The sequence below is a fragment of the Theropithecus gelada genome, chromosome 7a (genome assembly GCF_003255815.1).
Source record: "Theropithecus gelada isolate Dixy chromosome 7a, Tgel_1.0, whole genome shotgun sequence".
In the NCBI taxonomy this organism is placed as follows: domain Eukaryota; kingdom Metazoa; phylum Chordata; class Mammalia; order Primates; family Cercopithecidae; genus Theropithecus; species Theropithecus gelada.
This window is the reverse complement of record NC_037674.1, coordinates 6,407,407-6,423,790: the sequence shown is the minus strand read 5'-3', so window position 1 is coordinate 6,423,790 and position 16,384 is coordinate 6,407,407. Positions and strand designations below refer to the sequence as shown.

The window sequence follows — 16,384 nt, the reverse complement described above, 5'->3', positions numbered from 1 at the left end:
AACAGTTGCTGTGGAAATTTTATTAAGCCATCAAAATTTCCTTCACATTCATTACTGTTGAACAACAAGATAACACATCTTCTTGCTCATCCCACTTGAACTCAAGTCATCAGTTTTAGGCACAAAGGTTTTAGTTTTCTCAGGAAATCAAGTTTGAACCACTTGAGTTACTATTGCAGCAAGCAGATTTTGTTGACAGATGTGAATAGCTTTCACCCTGTTAGTACAAATTAGTATCCTTTCCTTAAATAAAGTTAGATATTTTTGGTTTCAAAATCGGGTTTCCATCATAAAATAACAGCAAGACACTGTACACCTTTATGTCCAATACTAGAAATTTCACCCAGCACATCGGCATCTGCATGGCGTTCCCTCAGCAGGGGCTCCGCTGGTGGGCAGCAGGGGTGCTGAGCTCTCTCTAGTGCGCTGTGTGCGGCCACACCACTGCTGTCACCACGAGTCCCTCTGACGGCAGAGGTGGTAAGCGGCTTTACCCTGGCCCGACTGAAGGCTGTCATAGTTGTTTTTCATATTATGCACAATAAAATGTGGCACAATAATCATGATATAACAACTGTCCAGCAAAAATAAAACTATTTTACTACATTTGATTATACAAAAATACGCATTTGTCTATTTTTAACCATTATTAATAGTACCTAATATTTTTAAACTTGTAAATTAACAACAATAAAATACTACAGGAGTTAAAATAAATGTGAGGGAAGAAAATTACAGAGGGAAAAATGCTCAGTCCAACATTTAGTATTAATAATAAAGCAGCTAAATGAAAAAGGGAGAATTGTGATTACACTGTCAATGGCAGGATACGCTGTGGTGGTAGAGATTGGGTCTGGTTTCCAATCAAGGACTGTAAAATGTTTAATAATTCTATTTGTATAAACGGAAACTAGCCCTTATTTTCTAGGCAGCAAGTTGGCAAAAACCTTGGGTTTACCCATAAAGTGAATTTCTTAAGATATTTTATAAGAACTTCTGTTTATCCAGAGATATTATCAATTTTTAAAAGGCAAATAATTCAGATAGAAACAGCTATTCAGTACATAGGTAAAATAGAGTTATCTTGAAAACACTTGTTTTAGAAAAGGAAATAAGCTAACTAGACACTTCACTATAAAAATTTTCCGCATCTTAGGATGGCAGTTCAAGAAACAGTCAAATTTGAAAGCATCCATGTTTTAAGCGGGGAATGAGGAGTGTGGGGGAGGTGGTGCCTCATTTCACTGCTGGAAGCAGCTTCAGCTTTGACCTCTACAGCGGTGGGTAGGCTCTTGTCACACAGTTTGGAAATAGTGTTTCAGATCAAGCAAACAACTGTGTCTCCTCATTCTCCTCAACTTCGCTGTCAAAAGTTGGGGTTTGGGAGAGCACTTCTCTCGCTATTCAAATGGCAGTGTTTTCAGAGACTCTATTTTTTTATTTCTCCTTTATTCCTAAGCATTAGGAACTATGAGAGAAGGACATCTGTACAGGTGCCCAACTTGTGACCTCATTAGTTATTTCCAAGGGGAAGTGCCAGCAAGAGTTTACCACACTGCAAATACTGACGGCCAAGCCCAGCATGCCTCCCAGCAAGCCTTGTTTGTGAGGGTGGGTTTTGGCATAGATGGCACTCTCCTGTCTCCAGCACGCACCTCTCAGGAATCAGCACCCCACAGGCCACTCCCCAGTGGCTTTCAGAGGAACAAGACTTTGGGGACACCTGGCTACGAAGCTTAGTATGAAAAGCCTTCCAATATGCAATGGGATTTTCACACCCCAATTTTAAAAAGTGAAATTGTATTTTCTTCTGTAGTATTTGTATCTTAATGTCAAAGGCACTTCTAATTATCTGCAGCAAATGCTTTAAAATTAACAGTGCATATCATTTTAAAGTTAGCCCTATGAAGTTAAAAAAGCAAACTCATGATTTCAAAACACAGTGATTGAAGGTCCCGAAGGTGGTGATCTAAAATAATAAATTCTGTCCACAGAGCACTGAACCTTCATCAGGTGAGTTCAATTAGAGATGACAGAAAGTAACCAGAAATATACATGAATACTTCCTAAAACCTCCTGGAGGTTTTCTCAGATGTTCCTAAAAATGATACGAAACGCAACTTTCTTAACTTTCCTGTTGCCTGCTGCTTGGGGTTGCTAACGTGACTATCAGATAGCCTTCAGGAGGCAGCAGGAAAAATGGATGGAGAAAAAATGTAGCAGACAGAACATGAACAGTTTGATCACAGTTACAAGAGCCAGACCTGTAATGACAGAAAGAGGACAGGAACAAAATTTACATCTCTCTTAAAATAAGTGTGAAAGAAGCATGATTCAACATGTTTTTAAATATTAGTGCAAATTCCAACTATCATTCTTACATATAAAGTTATTAGAGCTTCAAACGCCTAGGTTAGCAATTTTAATTCAGAGGAAAAAGTTGACAGCTTCCCTCAAAATGTTCAGAAAACACCCTATTTTAGTCTTCATTTGCTAATGTCTCAGTAGACAACCATATTTTGGCCCCACTTAAAAATTTGCTTAATGGTGTTCCTAAAATGCTTCGTCTGCATAGATTCCCTACAGGAGAAAATGGAAATGAGGAGGAGAGAAACTCCGGCGTCCCCGAGGTGTCGGTGTCATGCGGGCCGCTGGCTCTGAAGTACATCCTGCTCTGGCCCAGCTCCCCGTAGCAGGCCTCCAGCGGGCCGCTGCGCTGCTGCCGCAGCGTCCTGCTCAGCACATCCACTTCATCAGCCAGGAGGGAGAGCTTGTGAAAGGCCGTGATGGAGCCGCCCAGGCTGATCTGGGCCTCAGGAACCCAGCGGAAGTAGCACAGTTTCCATAGTTTTATGTGTGTTCCAGAGACACGTGGCAGAATAACAGCGTGCAGGTTGACAGGTTTGGAAAACCATTCTCTAAAATATTGCTCCATATCACTGTTCTGGCTGTTGGTTTGCTGAGGTGGATCTGGCTTTGGTTTTAATATCAATGAATTTCTCCTTGGAAGTAATTCTTGGTCACTGATGATTCCATTCTTTAAGGCAGACGGCATTCCTCTTAGTGTGGAGCTGTAGTTTTTCTATACAGAAGAGATTTTATTATGTTCCGGGATTTCCCTTTTTAGAAAGATTGTAAGGATGCAATGGCAAATGTAAACTCAATACTATGAAAAATTAATGGAATTTCAGCCTCAAGGAACATTTTCCTCCCTTCCTCTGTAGTCCTTCTTCTAATCCTCCTCCCCCGGAATTAAACTTTATTTGTTGACTCTACCTAGGCTATTGCCATCAGCCTGAATGGGGGTAGGGATGAGAGTACCTCCTATCCACTAATTTGCTTAAGGATAAGTTCTAAGACTAGGGCTAGAAAAAACCCTAGACCTGGCCAATTGTATCAAGAACAATGGCAAACTGGATGGAGGCAGTCAGGAGGCCAAACGTCTGATTCTTTGTTCTGTACCTTTCAGTACTCTCCAAATTTTCTACCAAAAAAAACCCCAAGAATTTATTTGGAATTTATTAAAAAGACAAACGACGAATATAATTAGGACAAGAATACAGCAGTCAGGAGGCCATGACTGCATCACAGCCAGGTGGCATTCCCGGCCACAGTGGCGGCTTGAATCACCAAGAAATGGTAAGTGGGGCTTCAGTAAATGGGGCTTGCAGGCTCAGAGCCGCAGTCTGCCCTCTCTCAGGTACTGAGACTTTGTGGGCCTCAGACACCAAGAAGAAAGTTGGGATACAGTCACTTGAGTTAAACAGGGAGTGACCCCTCAGAAACCTGCATTGGCAGTGTTACTCTCGGAAGTGCCTTTATTTTTAATGCTCTGTGTTCTGAAAAAGATGTGTCTGGCTACGTGTGAGCCAACATCAGGTTCTGTTAGCTGTGATTTACCTTTGTCCGTTTAAAAGACTTCACGGAGCCATTGTGTACACAAGGCGTGCTCTTTCCAATGTAGAAGGGGTTATGGAAAAGGGTGCGGTCCTTGGCTGTAAACTGGAGAGACCAGTCCCAAACAGAGGGGAACTGTAAGCCCTTCTCGTCACCCAATTGGATATTTTTGCTTATAGCAAATTCCTGCAAAAAAAATAAATAAAATATTTGAACATTTGTGAAAATATGCAAAACTAAAGATTTTCTCATGAATGCCTTTTTTCGGATGAGCCATTCATCATTATATAGGTTAAATGTTCTGTACTGCAGCCCTCAAAACCCACCAGAATGGCACTTTCACTTCAAGAAAGGTTCCTGGCTTTTGAGCTCCAAGAAGCCCCCCAGTCCCCCTGAACAAGGAGTGTGCTATTCAAGTGCCCTCTGCCTTAGGACCCCAAAGAAGCCGTGCCCTTTGGGCAATAAGAATGTTATTAAGAGAAGTTTCACTAACATGATACTAGAAAGTCTTAAACATGTTGAATTTATTTCTATAATTATGGTATTTTACTTTTATGAGCACACCATCAGTACATTTTAGTAGTTACCTGTTGGTAAGTGGATTAACAAAACTTTTGGATGGAAATCTCTGCCACCAGTTTTATAACTTACTTTCTAAGTGGGGAGCGACACTTCATTGAGCCAGTGATCTCAAATCATAGACCACAGACTCGGAGTAGGAAGGAAGGGATCAGCTCCCCTGTGGTCCTAGCATGTGGCTAAAACCATGGAGACCATGTACACAGGAGACCCCTCTTCACAGGAGCCCACCTCTAGCCTGGACTCTAGGCTGGTGCAGCCTGGTTATCTGGCTTCCCACCGCAGTAAACTGAGGTAACACAAAGCTACAGGGTGACAGCCAACCACCTCACTGTGAGGAAGTCAAGGAGCTCCTCTGGAAGGCAGTCCAGACCATTTCTATGAAGCATAATCACATTTAGCAACGAGGAGAAAGGACTCTCATCTCAGCTGATTGACGGCAGCAGGCCACCACAGCAGCATATACACAACAGTTCCCTGGAGGAAATAACCCCAGACACACAGTCGCTGGATGATGGGAGATGTCTGATTCTTTGTTCTTACCTTTCAGTACTCTCCAAATTTTCTACCAAAAAAAAAAAAACCCCAAGAATTCACTTGGAAATTATTAAAAAGGCAAACAATGAATGTTATTAGGACAGTCAGGAGGCCATGACTACATCACAGCCAGGTGGCATTCCCTGCTACAGTGGCGGCTTGAATCATCAAGAAATGGGTAAGCTACGTAACAGCACAGGGCATTTTGTAAAATTTTACAAAATTTTCTACTTCAAATAAGTAAAAATTCATTAAGCACCAAATACACACACACTTAAAATTTTTGGCCAGGCACAGTGGCTCATGCCTGTAATCCCAGCACCTTGGGAGGCCGAGGCGGGCAGATCACGAGGTCAGGAGTTCAAGACCAGCCTGGCCAATATGGTGAAACCCCATCTCTACTAAAAATACAAAAATTGGCCAGGTGTGGTGGCTCACGCCTGTAATCCCAGCACTTTGGGAGGCTGAGGCGGGCGGATCACGAGGTCAGGAGATTGAGACCATCCTGGCAAACACGGTGAAATCCCGTCTCTACTAAAAATACAAAAAAACTAGCTGGACGTGGTGGCGGGTGCCTGTAGTCCCAGCTTCTTGGGAGGCTGAGGCAGGAGAATGGCGTGGATGTGGGAGCCGACGGAGCTTGCAGTGACCAGAGATTGCACCACTGCACTCCAGCCTGGGCGACAGAGTGAGACTCCGTCTCAAAAAAAAAAAAAAAAAATACAAAAATTATCCAGGCGTGGTGGTGGGCGCCTGTAGTCCCAACTACTCAGGAGGCTGAGGCAGGAGAATTGCTTGAACCTGGAAGGCGGAGGTTACGGTGAGCTGAGATCGCACCACTGTGCTCCAGCCTAGGCGATGGAGCAAGACTCCATGCAAGACCCCGTCTCAAAAAAAAAAAAAAATATTTAGTTACTTGAAATTTCATCATGTACGTAGATTAAAAACCACCCATTTGCTTTAAACACTGTTAAAAGCTGAAATCTAGTAAAACATGAACCTGAACGTGTTTTAATGGCCCTTCAATAAGTATATAGAAAATGTCCTCTTCGCCAAGTGTGGTGGCTCACGCCTGTGATCCCAGTACTTTGGGAGGCTGAGGTGGGTGGATTGCTTGAGTCTAGGAGTTCAAGACCAGACGGGGCAACATGGTGAAACCCTGACTCTACAATACAAAAATCAGTTAGGCGTGGTGGCGGGTGCCTGGAGTCCTAGCTACTCAGGTGGCTGAGGTGAGAGGAGTGCTTGGACCCAGGAGGCAGAGGCTGCAGTGAGCTGAGATGGCACCCACTGCACTCCAGCCTGGGTGACAGAGCCAGACTGTCTTTAAAAAAAAAAAAAAAAAAAAAAGATATTCTCTTTTTTAAAAGGTGAAAACTAAAAATATTTATCTCCAAGAGAAATCAGATTTTCTACAAACAATACCTGGCCACTAGCACCTAAGGTGGCCTCAGAATGGAAAAAAAAAAAAAAAGAAAAGAAATGCTTTGGGCTTCTGCCTGTGTGGAAGGGGCTGCGAATGGTTAAGAATCATGACCCTTAGACAACGACCAGTTCCTGCTAGGGAGGAAGGCAGAGGGGGATTCATGTTAGTATTTGTCACAAAAAGCTTTTGAAAAAGCCAAATTAAAAAAATAGAGCACTAGAACATGAACAGAGAAAGCAGATGAAATACTTGTAGAAAGTATTTTTTACAGCTCCCTCAATACAATTCAGTAATGTTCACTTCTGGTGAGAAGTCTGTCGGCACACGCAGCATCAGCCAAGCAGCAAAGGCAGTGGTGTCTGGGGCTGGGAGTCCTCCACGCAAACAACCACCCATGCGCTGCCCAGTCCCCAGACCCCAAAGTCTTTGTCCTCGCCTCACGCACCTTTTGCAGGCTCACACTGTCTGTGTGTACACGGGGTAGTGAAGGGAGAGAATGGGGAAGAGCTGAAGGAGGCAAACAAGGCCGAGGGAAAGCCTAGCTGGAGGCAGAGAGGGGGCCCAAGAATGATTACGGTGACAACAAATGAAAACAAGCAACTGGGAGAACATGTATTTTAGAACAAATGAGCGTTCCATGCCTCAGGAGCCTCTGAGCCTGTATCACTGGTCCTCAGCACAGTATCTGGAAAGGTCAAACTTTCCTGGTAGGGTGGGCAGGGGACAGATTCTGGCTCTGTCACCCAGGCTGGAGTGTAGTGGCACAGTCTCAGCTCACTGCAATCTCTGCCTCCTGGGCTTAAGTCATCCTCCCACCTCAGCCTCTCCAGCAGCTGGGACCACAGGTGTACACCACCACGTCCGGCTAATTTTTGTATTTTTTGTAGAGATGGGCCGACGGTGTTGTTTCTTTGAGCCCTGGGTCCCCAAAAGTGGCAATGTTGGACAATCTCTCCTGCCTTTTGTGTCCCGAGAACTGGCTCCTGTGGACTGAGACTGCCCTTCCTCCTGATTCCCCTGTTTTCTGACTCTATAAAATCCTGGATCTTGTCCTTTTCTTTGGGATGCCCGTTAAATTAAGTTCTCCCTCCTGCAATAGCCTAAATCAGCTCCTTAACTGACCAGTGTGTTTTGTCTTTTACACCAACAAATTCAGAATTCATATGTCTTTAGGAAAATTTGCATAATGCTTCACAGTTTACAAAATGTTTTCACCTTATACGAGACTAAAGGTATAAGTGTTAGTCTGACAGATCCATTTCACAGGTTAGGAACGTCGACTCTCAGGCTGAAGCCTGAGTGGAACATGGGCCTAGCACTTTTCCCAGACCAGGGCCAGAACTCAGGTTTCCCGCTCCCCAGGTCACAATGTGCCTAGCCAGGGCCTTACGGCTGAGGCTGAGGCTGAAGACCCCGGAGCTCACTGTGAGGGGAATCCTCTTCCTAGAAAGGCTTCCTGAAGGCCCGCAAGAGCTGCCCTTTCTGTTTCTCTCAACGGTCTCCACAGCATTCGTCAGCTTCCGTTGCTGGTTCAAGGTGGGGGAAACAGCACTCTGGTTCAGAATGGTTTCCACCAGTGGCAAGTAGTAGCTAGTTTCAAGTTTGGCTTGAGACCCTGCTTAGTCATAAATGACTCTTCCTCTACATCAATGAATTGTGATTGGAAACTTAAAATTCTCTTGAAGGAAAATAATCTTGTTTTGTACAAATTTTTATCTTACTGACCTAGGAAATAAATATCCTATAACAAAGCTTTTGTTTTTTACTACCCAATAGCCCAAATGTGAAATATAAATACAAAAGCATGACATTTAAGGTGGTTAAAGTAATTTACATCTTTAAAGGGGTTTACTACAAAAAATTTACATCAGAGTAAAAAAATGTTCATTCATAAAAATAATTTCCTAGATTTTTGTGTCTTCAAAATAATTCATTCAGAAATTTCAGATGAAAATGGTAGTGAGTTTTAAATCATAGACTTTAAATAGGCGGTGAATTATACTTCAATTATGCCTCGATAAAGTTGTAAAAAAAGGAAAAATGTAGCCACAGCCACAGGGTTGCTTACCGTGCTTTGCTTCACTCGCTGGTGAGGGGAGTTGAACAGGAAGGTGCCAAACAGTGAGATCCGGGTGCTGTCGTACAACACGGCCAGGTAGGTTTCGGAGAACTCGAAAGCTGCAGGATATTGTTCTAACAGCTGCCAGGTGGCGTCCAAGAATAGCAAAAATAAAGGAGACTGTCAAATACAAAGAGACAATGGGATCATTTAATGTTAGTTATCCTTTCAGCCATTCACGTTTACTTCAAAATGTACTGCTGATGTTAAAGAAGAGATGAATAAGAAAACATCTAAGCCTAAAACGCTTGGCTCCTAAGCTGAGCTATACACATCTATCAAACCAAGAAGTAATGTTCAACCGTGATAAACATCACAACCCTTATTTGCCCAGTAAGTGTAACAAGTTGAAATGGCAAAGCACACAGTTGAGCGGGTTGCCCACTATATGAAGGCGGAAGAGCAAAGTATGTGTTTAAGCATGTCCTAGAAACAATTATTTAGATTATATAACAAAACAAAACCATCAACCAGCTTCTCTAACGTTTGGCTGATCCTGTAGGCTCAGCATCCAGAAAACGTCCCCACATTTCAGAAAACACTTTGGGATCAGCCTAGGTCACGTGGTGTCTTCCCAAGTGCAGTAGCAGGTGCCCACTATTTTTTATGAGACACCACAAGTCAAATATGCTCTCTGAAACAACCTTCTAAAAACTGATCTGACCTGCCTGGCAGGTAAGATATTTGTAAGGCCTTCCGCAGCCTAACTACAGATCCAAGGCAGCCACTAACTCCACAGCTACTACAAAGGTGGTCCTCTCAAACTTTCCATCTTAACCTATGTATCCCATTTTAAGAAAATGATAGTCCAAAAGTGATTTTTCAAAATAGTTAATATCTGTTTTTCAGTATTTTTTTTTTTTTTTTTTTTTGGAGACGGAGTCTTGCTCTGTCGCCCAGGCTGGAGTGCAGTGGCCGGATCTCAGCTCACTGCAAGCTCCGCCTCCCGGGTTTACGCCATTCTCCTGCCTCAGCCTCCCAAGAAGCTGGGACTACAGGCACCCGCCACCTCGCCCGGCTAGTTTTTTGTATTTTTTAGTAGAGACGGGGTTTCACTGTGTTAGTCAAGATGGTCTCGATCTCCTGACCTCGTGATCCGCCCGTCTCGGCCTCCCAAAGTGCTGGGATTACAGGCTTGAGCCACCGCGCCCGGCCGTGTTTTTCAGTATTTTATTCAGAATTTTTTCAGTTTTCCACTTAGACAAATTCAATAGACAACTTTTAAAAATTTCACCTTCATAGTTAGGATAATCTTTATAATAAGTACATCAATTTGAACTCTAACCCATTAATTAGCTTTGGACTAAGGAAGCTAAGTTGTACTAAATACAATATTTTTTAAAAGCCCCTTCATCTTTTAATGACACATATTTTATTTTGTGTATCCTTGAAAACTGATAAAAAGGTATCAAGATTTTGTTACCTCTTTCTCTGATCTCTTTAGATGGTTGCATCTGTCTAGAAATTGATATCCTGCCATGACCCACTCCTTCTGTATCAGACTCTGAAATCCAATAATTGTCCTAAAATAGGGATCCAGCATCACTTGAACAAGAGAAGCTACACAACAGCTCAAGTCTCTTCCTTCCTCCTCTGTCAATAAAATGGAAAGAAAATGATTACAACATAGAAAAATGATGAGAGAGAAAGGGAAGGAAATTACCGGTAAACTAGATAATTTAGTATTCTGCACACCTAGGCTGCCTTCCAAATCTGTATAAGGAAATTTTACTGGATTCCAGCAACTCTAAAATATTACAAACTTGTAGATAAACTAAATTAGCATTTACAGGAGATGGTCTTTTATACATGGATATTTGCCAGATAATAGAAGCTCATCACTCATACTTTTTACATTTGAATGGTTCGTGGTAGAAAATCCATCTGGACTCTATTCTACTGCTCTTTTGTCAAGGTATTAAGTATAAGGTAATCTTTCTACTGACACTCCACATGGCAATACTGAGAAGTCAATGAGGAGAGTGGCACTGTTCACTACCACCTGAAGCTGTGGCAAACAATTCCCTCCTGTCTTTTATAGCTGTTGTCCTTTCCAATGAGGCCAGAATTACCATGCTATCAAAGCCAGCCAGGGAAATCAGAAGAAAACTATTGACCAATATCCCTTATGATTATAGATGTAAAAATCAATAAAAATATGAGTAAACCAAATTATCCAGGAATGCAAAGTTGGTTTAACATCTGTCAATCGTAGTAACATACCACAGTAATAAAGGACAAAACCAACACGATCATCTCATTAGATGCAGAAAAAGCAACAGATACAATTCTACATTCATTCCTGATTAGGAATAAAAGGGAACTGATTTAAACTGATCAGAGACATCCACAAAAACCTACAATTAATGTTATTCTCATTGGTGAAAGACTGGATACTTTCTCCCTAAGATCAGGAAGATGATAAGGATGTCTGTTCTCTACACTTCTCCATCTCATTGTACTGAAGAATCTAGCCAGAGCAATTAGGCAAGAAAAAGAAAAGAAAAGGCATTCAGATCAGAAAGAAAAAGGTAAAAACTGTCTTGGAAGACAACATGATCCTGTATGTAAAAATACAGGATCTCTTATGGAATCCACAAAATAACTACTAGAACTAATAAATGAGGTCAGTAAGGTCACAGGAATTCTGTACACAACAATCTGAGTACACAGTAAACCTGAAAATGAAATTAGCAATTATATTCACAGTGACATAAAAATAAAATACTTGAGATTTAACAAAATAAATAAAAGACCTGCACAATAAAACACTGCTGATAAAATGAAAGATCTCAATAAATGAAGCAGCATAATTCATAACAGCCACAAAGTGAAAACAACCCAAATGTCCATCAACAGGTAAATGGGTAAGCAAAATGCATCTACAAACAGTGGAATAGAATTCAGAAATAAAAAGGAACAGATTGCTGATACACACTGCATGAATGAACCTCAAAAACATGTATGTTGAATGAAAGAAGCCAGAGGCAAAAGGCCACATATTGTATGATTCCACTCACATGAAATGCCCAGAAAAAGGAAATCTAGAGACAGAAAGATTAGTGGCTGCCTGGAGCTGGGACTTTTGGGGTGATGAAAAATTTCCAAAACTGGACTCTGTATATTTACTAAAAATTAATGAATTACAAATTCAAAATGGGTGAATTCTATAGTATGTAAATTTTTAACTAAACTGTTTAAAAATAAACTTATATAAAAATGCTAGTAAAATGAAGGTTCAGTGCTACTTCTGAGGCCTTTTCTATTACAAATGCATGGAGAAATGGAGGATGAGTAGGATTCTCTGATATGATGAGAATACCCACTGGATGAGAGAAATTGTGATTATTAGGCTCTGCATGCATTTGTCAGTTAAACACACTCTGACTGCATCAGTTCAGGATTACTTTATATGACACATTACTATTTTATTTTTTTCTAAGAGTCTTACAAATTGTTGCCTTGTTAAAGTCAATTAAGTTTGACAGTTGTTAAAAGTACTTCTGCAAGCTTGGCTGGGCACGGTAGCTCACACCTATAATCCCAGCATTTTGGGAGACTGAGGTGGGCGGACCATCTGAGGTCAGGAGTTCGAGACTAGCCTGGTCAACAATGTGAAACCCCATCTCTACTAAAAATACAAAAATTAGCCGGGCGTGGTGGTGCATGCTTGTAATCCCAGCTACTCAGGAGGCTAAAGCAGGAGACTCGCTTGAACCCAGGAGGTGGAGGTTGCAGTGAGTTGAGATCGTGCCATTGCACTCCAGCCTAGGCAGCAGGAGCGAAACTGTCTCAAAAAAAAAAAAAAAAAAAAAGTGCTTCTGCAAGCTTAAGCAACATTTTGTACTCATATACTATGCAACATGAATATAGAGTTTTCCCTCAATATCCATGAGGATCTCATTCCAGGATGTCCCTTGGATACCAAGATCCACAAATGCTTAAGTCCTGGATAGAAAATGACGTAAAATTTGCATATAACCTATGCACATCCTCCGGTATGCTTTAAATCACCTCTAGATTACTTATAACACCTAATACAATGTAAATGCTATGTAAACAGTTGTTCAATACTATACTGTTTAGATAATAAAGACAAGGAAAAAAAGTCTGTTCATGTTCATTATGACCAAAATTTTTCCCCCCCAATATTTTCAGTTCTGGCTTGGTTGACCAGATGGGGAACCCATGGGTACAAAGGGCCTACTGTATTATAAGAAGGTAGTTTTTAGTCTATTAAACTTTATCTGCAAACTTAGACATTCTGTTAGCTGTAAAGTTATTTAATATGTACTTATCCTTTGCTTAACTGATTTTTACATCATCGTTTATTCCTACCAAATACTACATTACTAGCTATTCAGCAGTTCAGTCTATTTCTTCATCTCAAACTGTTTCCTTAGAGTCACAATCTAGCATGAGCCAGAAGGTATTTAAACTAAAACAAATTTGTATGAATTAGCAAAATCACAAGAGAATGCCCTATCAAAATTAACACTAAGTATTAATCCATTAGGGGATTGGACCCACCCTTCCCATAAAATAGGAAGGATAATTTAATGGATAATTTAATCAAGGGTAAAAACTGGACTCCTTTCTATTCTTCTATTTGCAGTCCTTGTGCCACTGTTTTTTTTTTTTTTTTGAGATAGAGTCTTGCTGTACTGCCCAGGCTGGAGTGCAGTGGTGTGATCTTTGCTCACTGCAACCTCCACCTCCTAGGTTCAAGTGATACTCCTGCCTCAGCCTCCCGAATAGCTTAGACTACAGGCATGCACCACCACCACATTAGCCTGGCTAATTTTTGTATTTTTAGTAGAGACAAGGTTTCACCATGGTGGCCAGGCTGATCTCGAACTTCTGACCTCAAGTGATCCGCCCGCCTCGACCTCCCAAAGTGCTGGGATTACAGGCTTCAGCCACCGCGCCCAGCCCGTGCCACTGTTTTACTCAAATGATGTGCAAAATCTGTATCTGTAATGTCTTTGATGGTACTGTAGTAAATAAGAAATAGCTAAAACTCATGTGATTTACTTGAACGGGGATAAGCAGTAAACCAAGGTTGGCTGGCATGGTGGTCATGGTGCTTTCAGGAGTTACTTTAGTTACCTTGTAGGACTACAGAGAGATGTTTGCTTTCTAGCATGTATACAAGTTCTGCTGAATGCTTAAGGAATGCCCTGAAGAGAGAAAAGGAAAAATAGTGTTAAATTTCCACTACAAATATATAAAGCACTTGAAATCAAGCAAATCTAGTTTCTCACTTTACAGATGCTCTTTGATTCATGATGTCCCCATGACTCATGACCCAGGATAACTCAATGGGTTTATCGTGACTTATGCCCTGATAAACCCACTGTAAGCTGAAAACACCCTAAAGTGAGAATGCGTGGCTGACTGGCAGCTGTGGCTCCCTGCTGCTGCTCAGCATCACAAGAGAGGACTGACTGCTTTCTACTGAATGCACATAGTTTTCACATTACCGAAAAGTTTCTTTAGTACTTATACGATTCCTCAAAGGAGGATATTTTGTAGTTTTTCTTTCTAAGAGACAGGGTCTCATTTTGTCTCCCATACTAGAGTGTAGTGGCACATCATAGCTCATTGTAACCCCAAACTCCTGGCCTCAAGTGATCCTTCTGCCTCCACCTCCTGAGCAGCTAGGACCACAGGCATGAGCCACCATGCCTGCCTAATTTTAACATTTTTTTGTGAAGATGGGCATCTCACTATGTTCCTCAGGCTGGTTGTGAACTCCTGGCCTCAAGTGATCCTCCTGCCTCAGGCTCCCTAGGACAACAGGCACATGCCACCATGCCTGGCTAGTTTTCAATTTCTTGTGTGTGGAGATGGGGTCTCACTATGTTGCTCAGGCTGGCTGTGAACTACTGGCCTCAAGTGATCCTCCTCCCCCAAAGCTTTGGAATTACTGGCATGAGCTACGACAACCGGCCCCACTTTGTAACTTTTTTGTTTTTGTTTTGAGATGGAGTCTTGCTCTATCGCCCAGGCTGGAGTATGGTGGCGTGATCTCAGCTCACTGCAACCTCTGCCTCCCAGGTTCAAGTGATTCTCCTGCCTCAGCCTCCTGAGCTGGGACTACAGGTGTGCGCCACCAATGCCTGGCTAATTTTTGTATTTTTAGTACAGACAGGGTTTCACAATGTTGGCCAAGCTGATCTCGAACTCCTGATCTCAGGTGATCCACCCGCCTCGGCCTCCCAAAGTGCTGGGATTACAGGTATAAGCCACCAGATAAAAAGTCTCATTTTGTACTTTTTATACCAGGGAAATTCATAAACCCTTTATAAAAAGGAAGGGGTTGACTTATGACAAAGCTATAGAGATTGACAAGAGATTAGTGGTAGCTAACAGACACAGATGGGGGTGCACCTATAAGAGGGCTAGCACGGGGAAGCCTTGTCATGGAACAGGTCTGTATCTTCCTGTGGTGGTGGTGGTGAAGTGAACGTACACATGTGATAAAATCGCACAGCTGTGTTAAGTGCATGCACACACACACAAGAGCATGTATGAACTGGTGAGTAAGATCTATTCAGCGTCCCAATGTCAGCTTCCTGGTTTGGATGCTGTACTCTCGTTACGAGATGTTACCATTGGGTGAAGTTGGATGAAGAGTAAGTACATGGCTCTCTGTGCTATTTTTGTACCTCCAGTGAGTCTGTAATTATCTCAAAAAGTTAAAGGAAAAGAAAGTAAAGAAGTGGTACAAACCTTACATATTCTAACCATCGAGTATTTTCCAGTGAAGATAACCATTTCTCTTCAGTTTCTTCAAAAGGCTCTGTAATAAATTATATACATATACATTTTTACTTTTTTAAAGTTTATTTTATATGATCCCTATCAGAGTTAAGAGATACATCAGTTTCTAATATTTAAAAGTTGGCTTTAAGTAAATATCATGCATTTTCACTTTAATAACATGGAATAAGCATTTAAGAAGACATTACAATTCTGTAACAAAGCAAAGCAAAGCATTCCCCTGGGGCTCCATCATCATCTCTCGCTCTTTCAGGGAAATCTTGGAGTCCAACCAACTCTGACTCCCAACAGCTAAGAATTCCAGCCTTCCCTGTTCAGCCTATGCCTTGATCCTGGCCCTCCTGACCTGTGACGTCAGCTGCCCAGGCCCTAGCCCTTGCCTTTCTTACTGCAAGCCTTGCCCTCCTGCTTCCCTGCCCCTCCCCTGCTGTCAGTGGTACCTCTACCCACCGCTCATGTGGCCTGAGGGCTAGCCACTGCATGACGACAGGCATCCTCACTGCCCCGCCCAGAGTGCACATAATCATTCAGGATACTAGTTTTTTCAACAACTTGCCCTTGCCTCGCCCCTGCAAGGCCCTCCCCCAGGGAAGTGCTCACTCATTGCTCAAGATCTGCTGCAAGGCTGCCTTTGCTGACTCCCTGGTGATTAGAGGCTCTCTCGAGGAGGACCCACATTACACCAAAGATGCTTTCACATGACTCATCCCCCAGGACACATCGAAGCCACCTGATACATTCGCTCAAACAGATATATCAGAATTCCAAGGCTACAGATACAACACAGCTGTTGTCAAGTCACCTATCTCAAAGTATAATTGCATGTATTAAAATCTTAATAAGTTTGTCTGTAAGGTAATACAGTGTTCTACTCAGCAAACGCTTTTATAAAAGTATTCTACTATACCTTTCATGATTTGAAGGAAATTTAATACACTCATTTTCCCCCCTCTAAAAGAAAAAGTAGTTTAAACTTAATACCTTAGGAGGTTCTGAAGTTCTCATACAATATATAATTTGTACAAATAATTCCATAGACT

The 16,384-nt window shown here is 41.9% G+C and overlaps 1 protein-coding gene across 1 annotated transcript in view; it reads right to left on the bottom strand.

Annotated features, from left to right (window-relative positions):
• MTMR10 (myotubularin related protein 10) overlaps positions 1 to 16,384 on the bottom strand; it is a 53,236-nt gene continuing 36,852 nt past the window's right edge. The window contains exons 11-16 of the mRNA XM_025390342.1: positions 15,294 to 15,363; positions 13,668 to 13,738; positions 9,982 to 10,151; positions 8,508 to 8,678; positions 3,901 to 4,083; positions 1 to 3,082 (exon numbers count right to left, since the gene is read on the bottom strand). Coding sequence (XP_025246127.1) covers positions 2,480 to 3,082; positions 3,901 to 4,083; positions 8,508 to 8,678; positions 9,982 to 10,151; positions 13,668 to 13,738; positions 15,294 to 15,363 — 1,268 coding nt within the window. The 3' untranslated portion in view covers positions 1 to 2,479. The remainder of the gene's footprint in view (positions 3,083 to 3,900; positions 4,084 to 8,507; positions 8,679 to 9,981; positions 10,152 to 13,667; positions 13,739 to 15,293; positions 15,364 to 16,384) is intronic.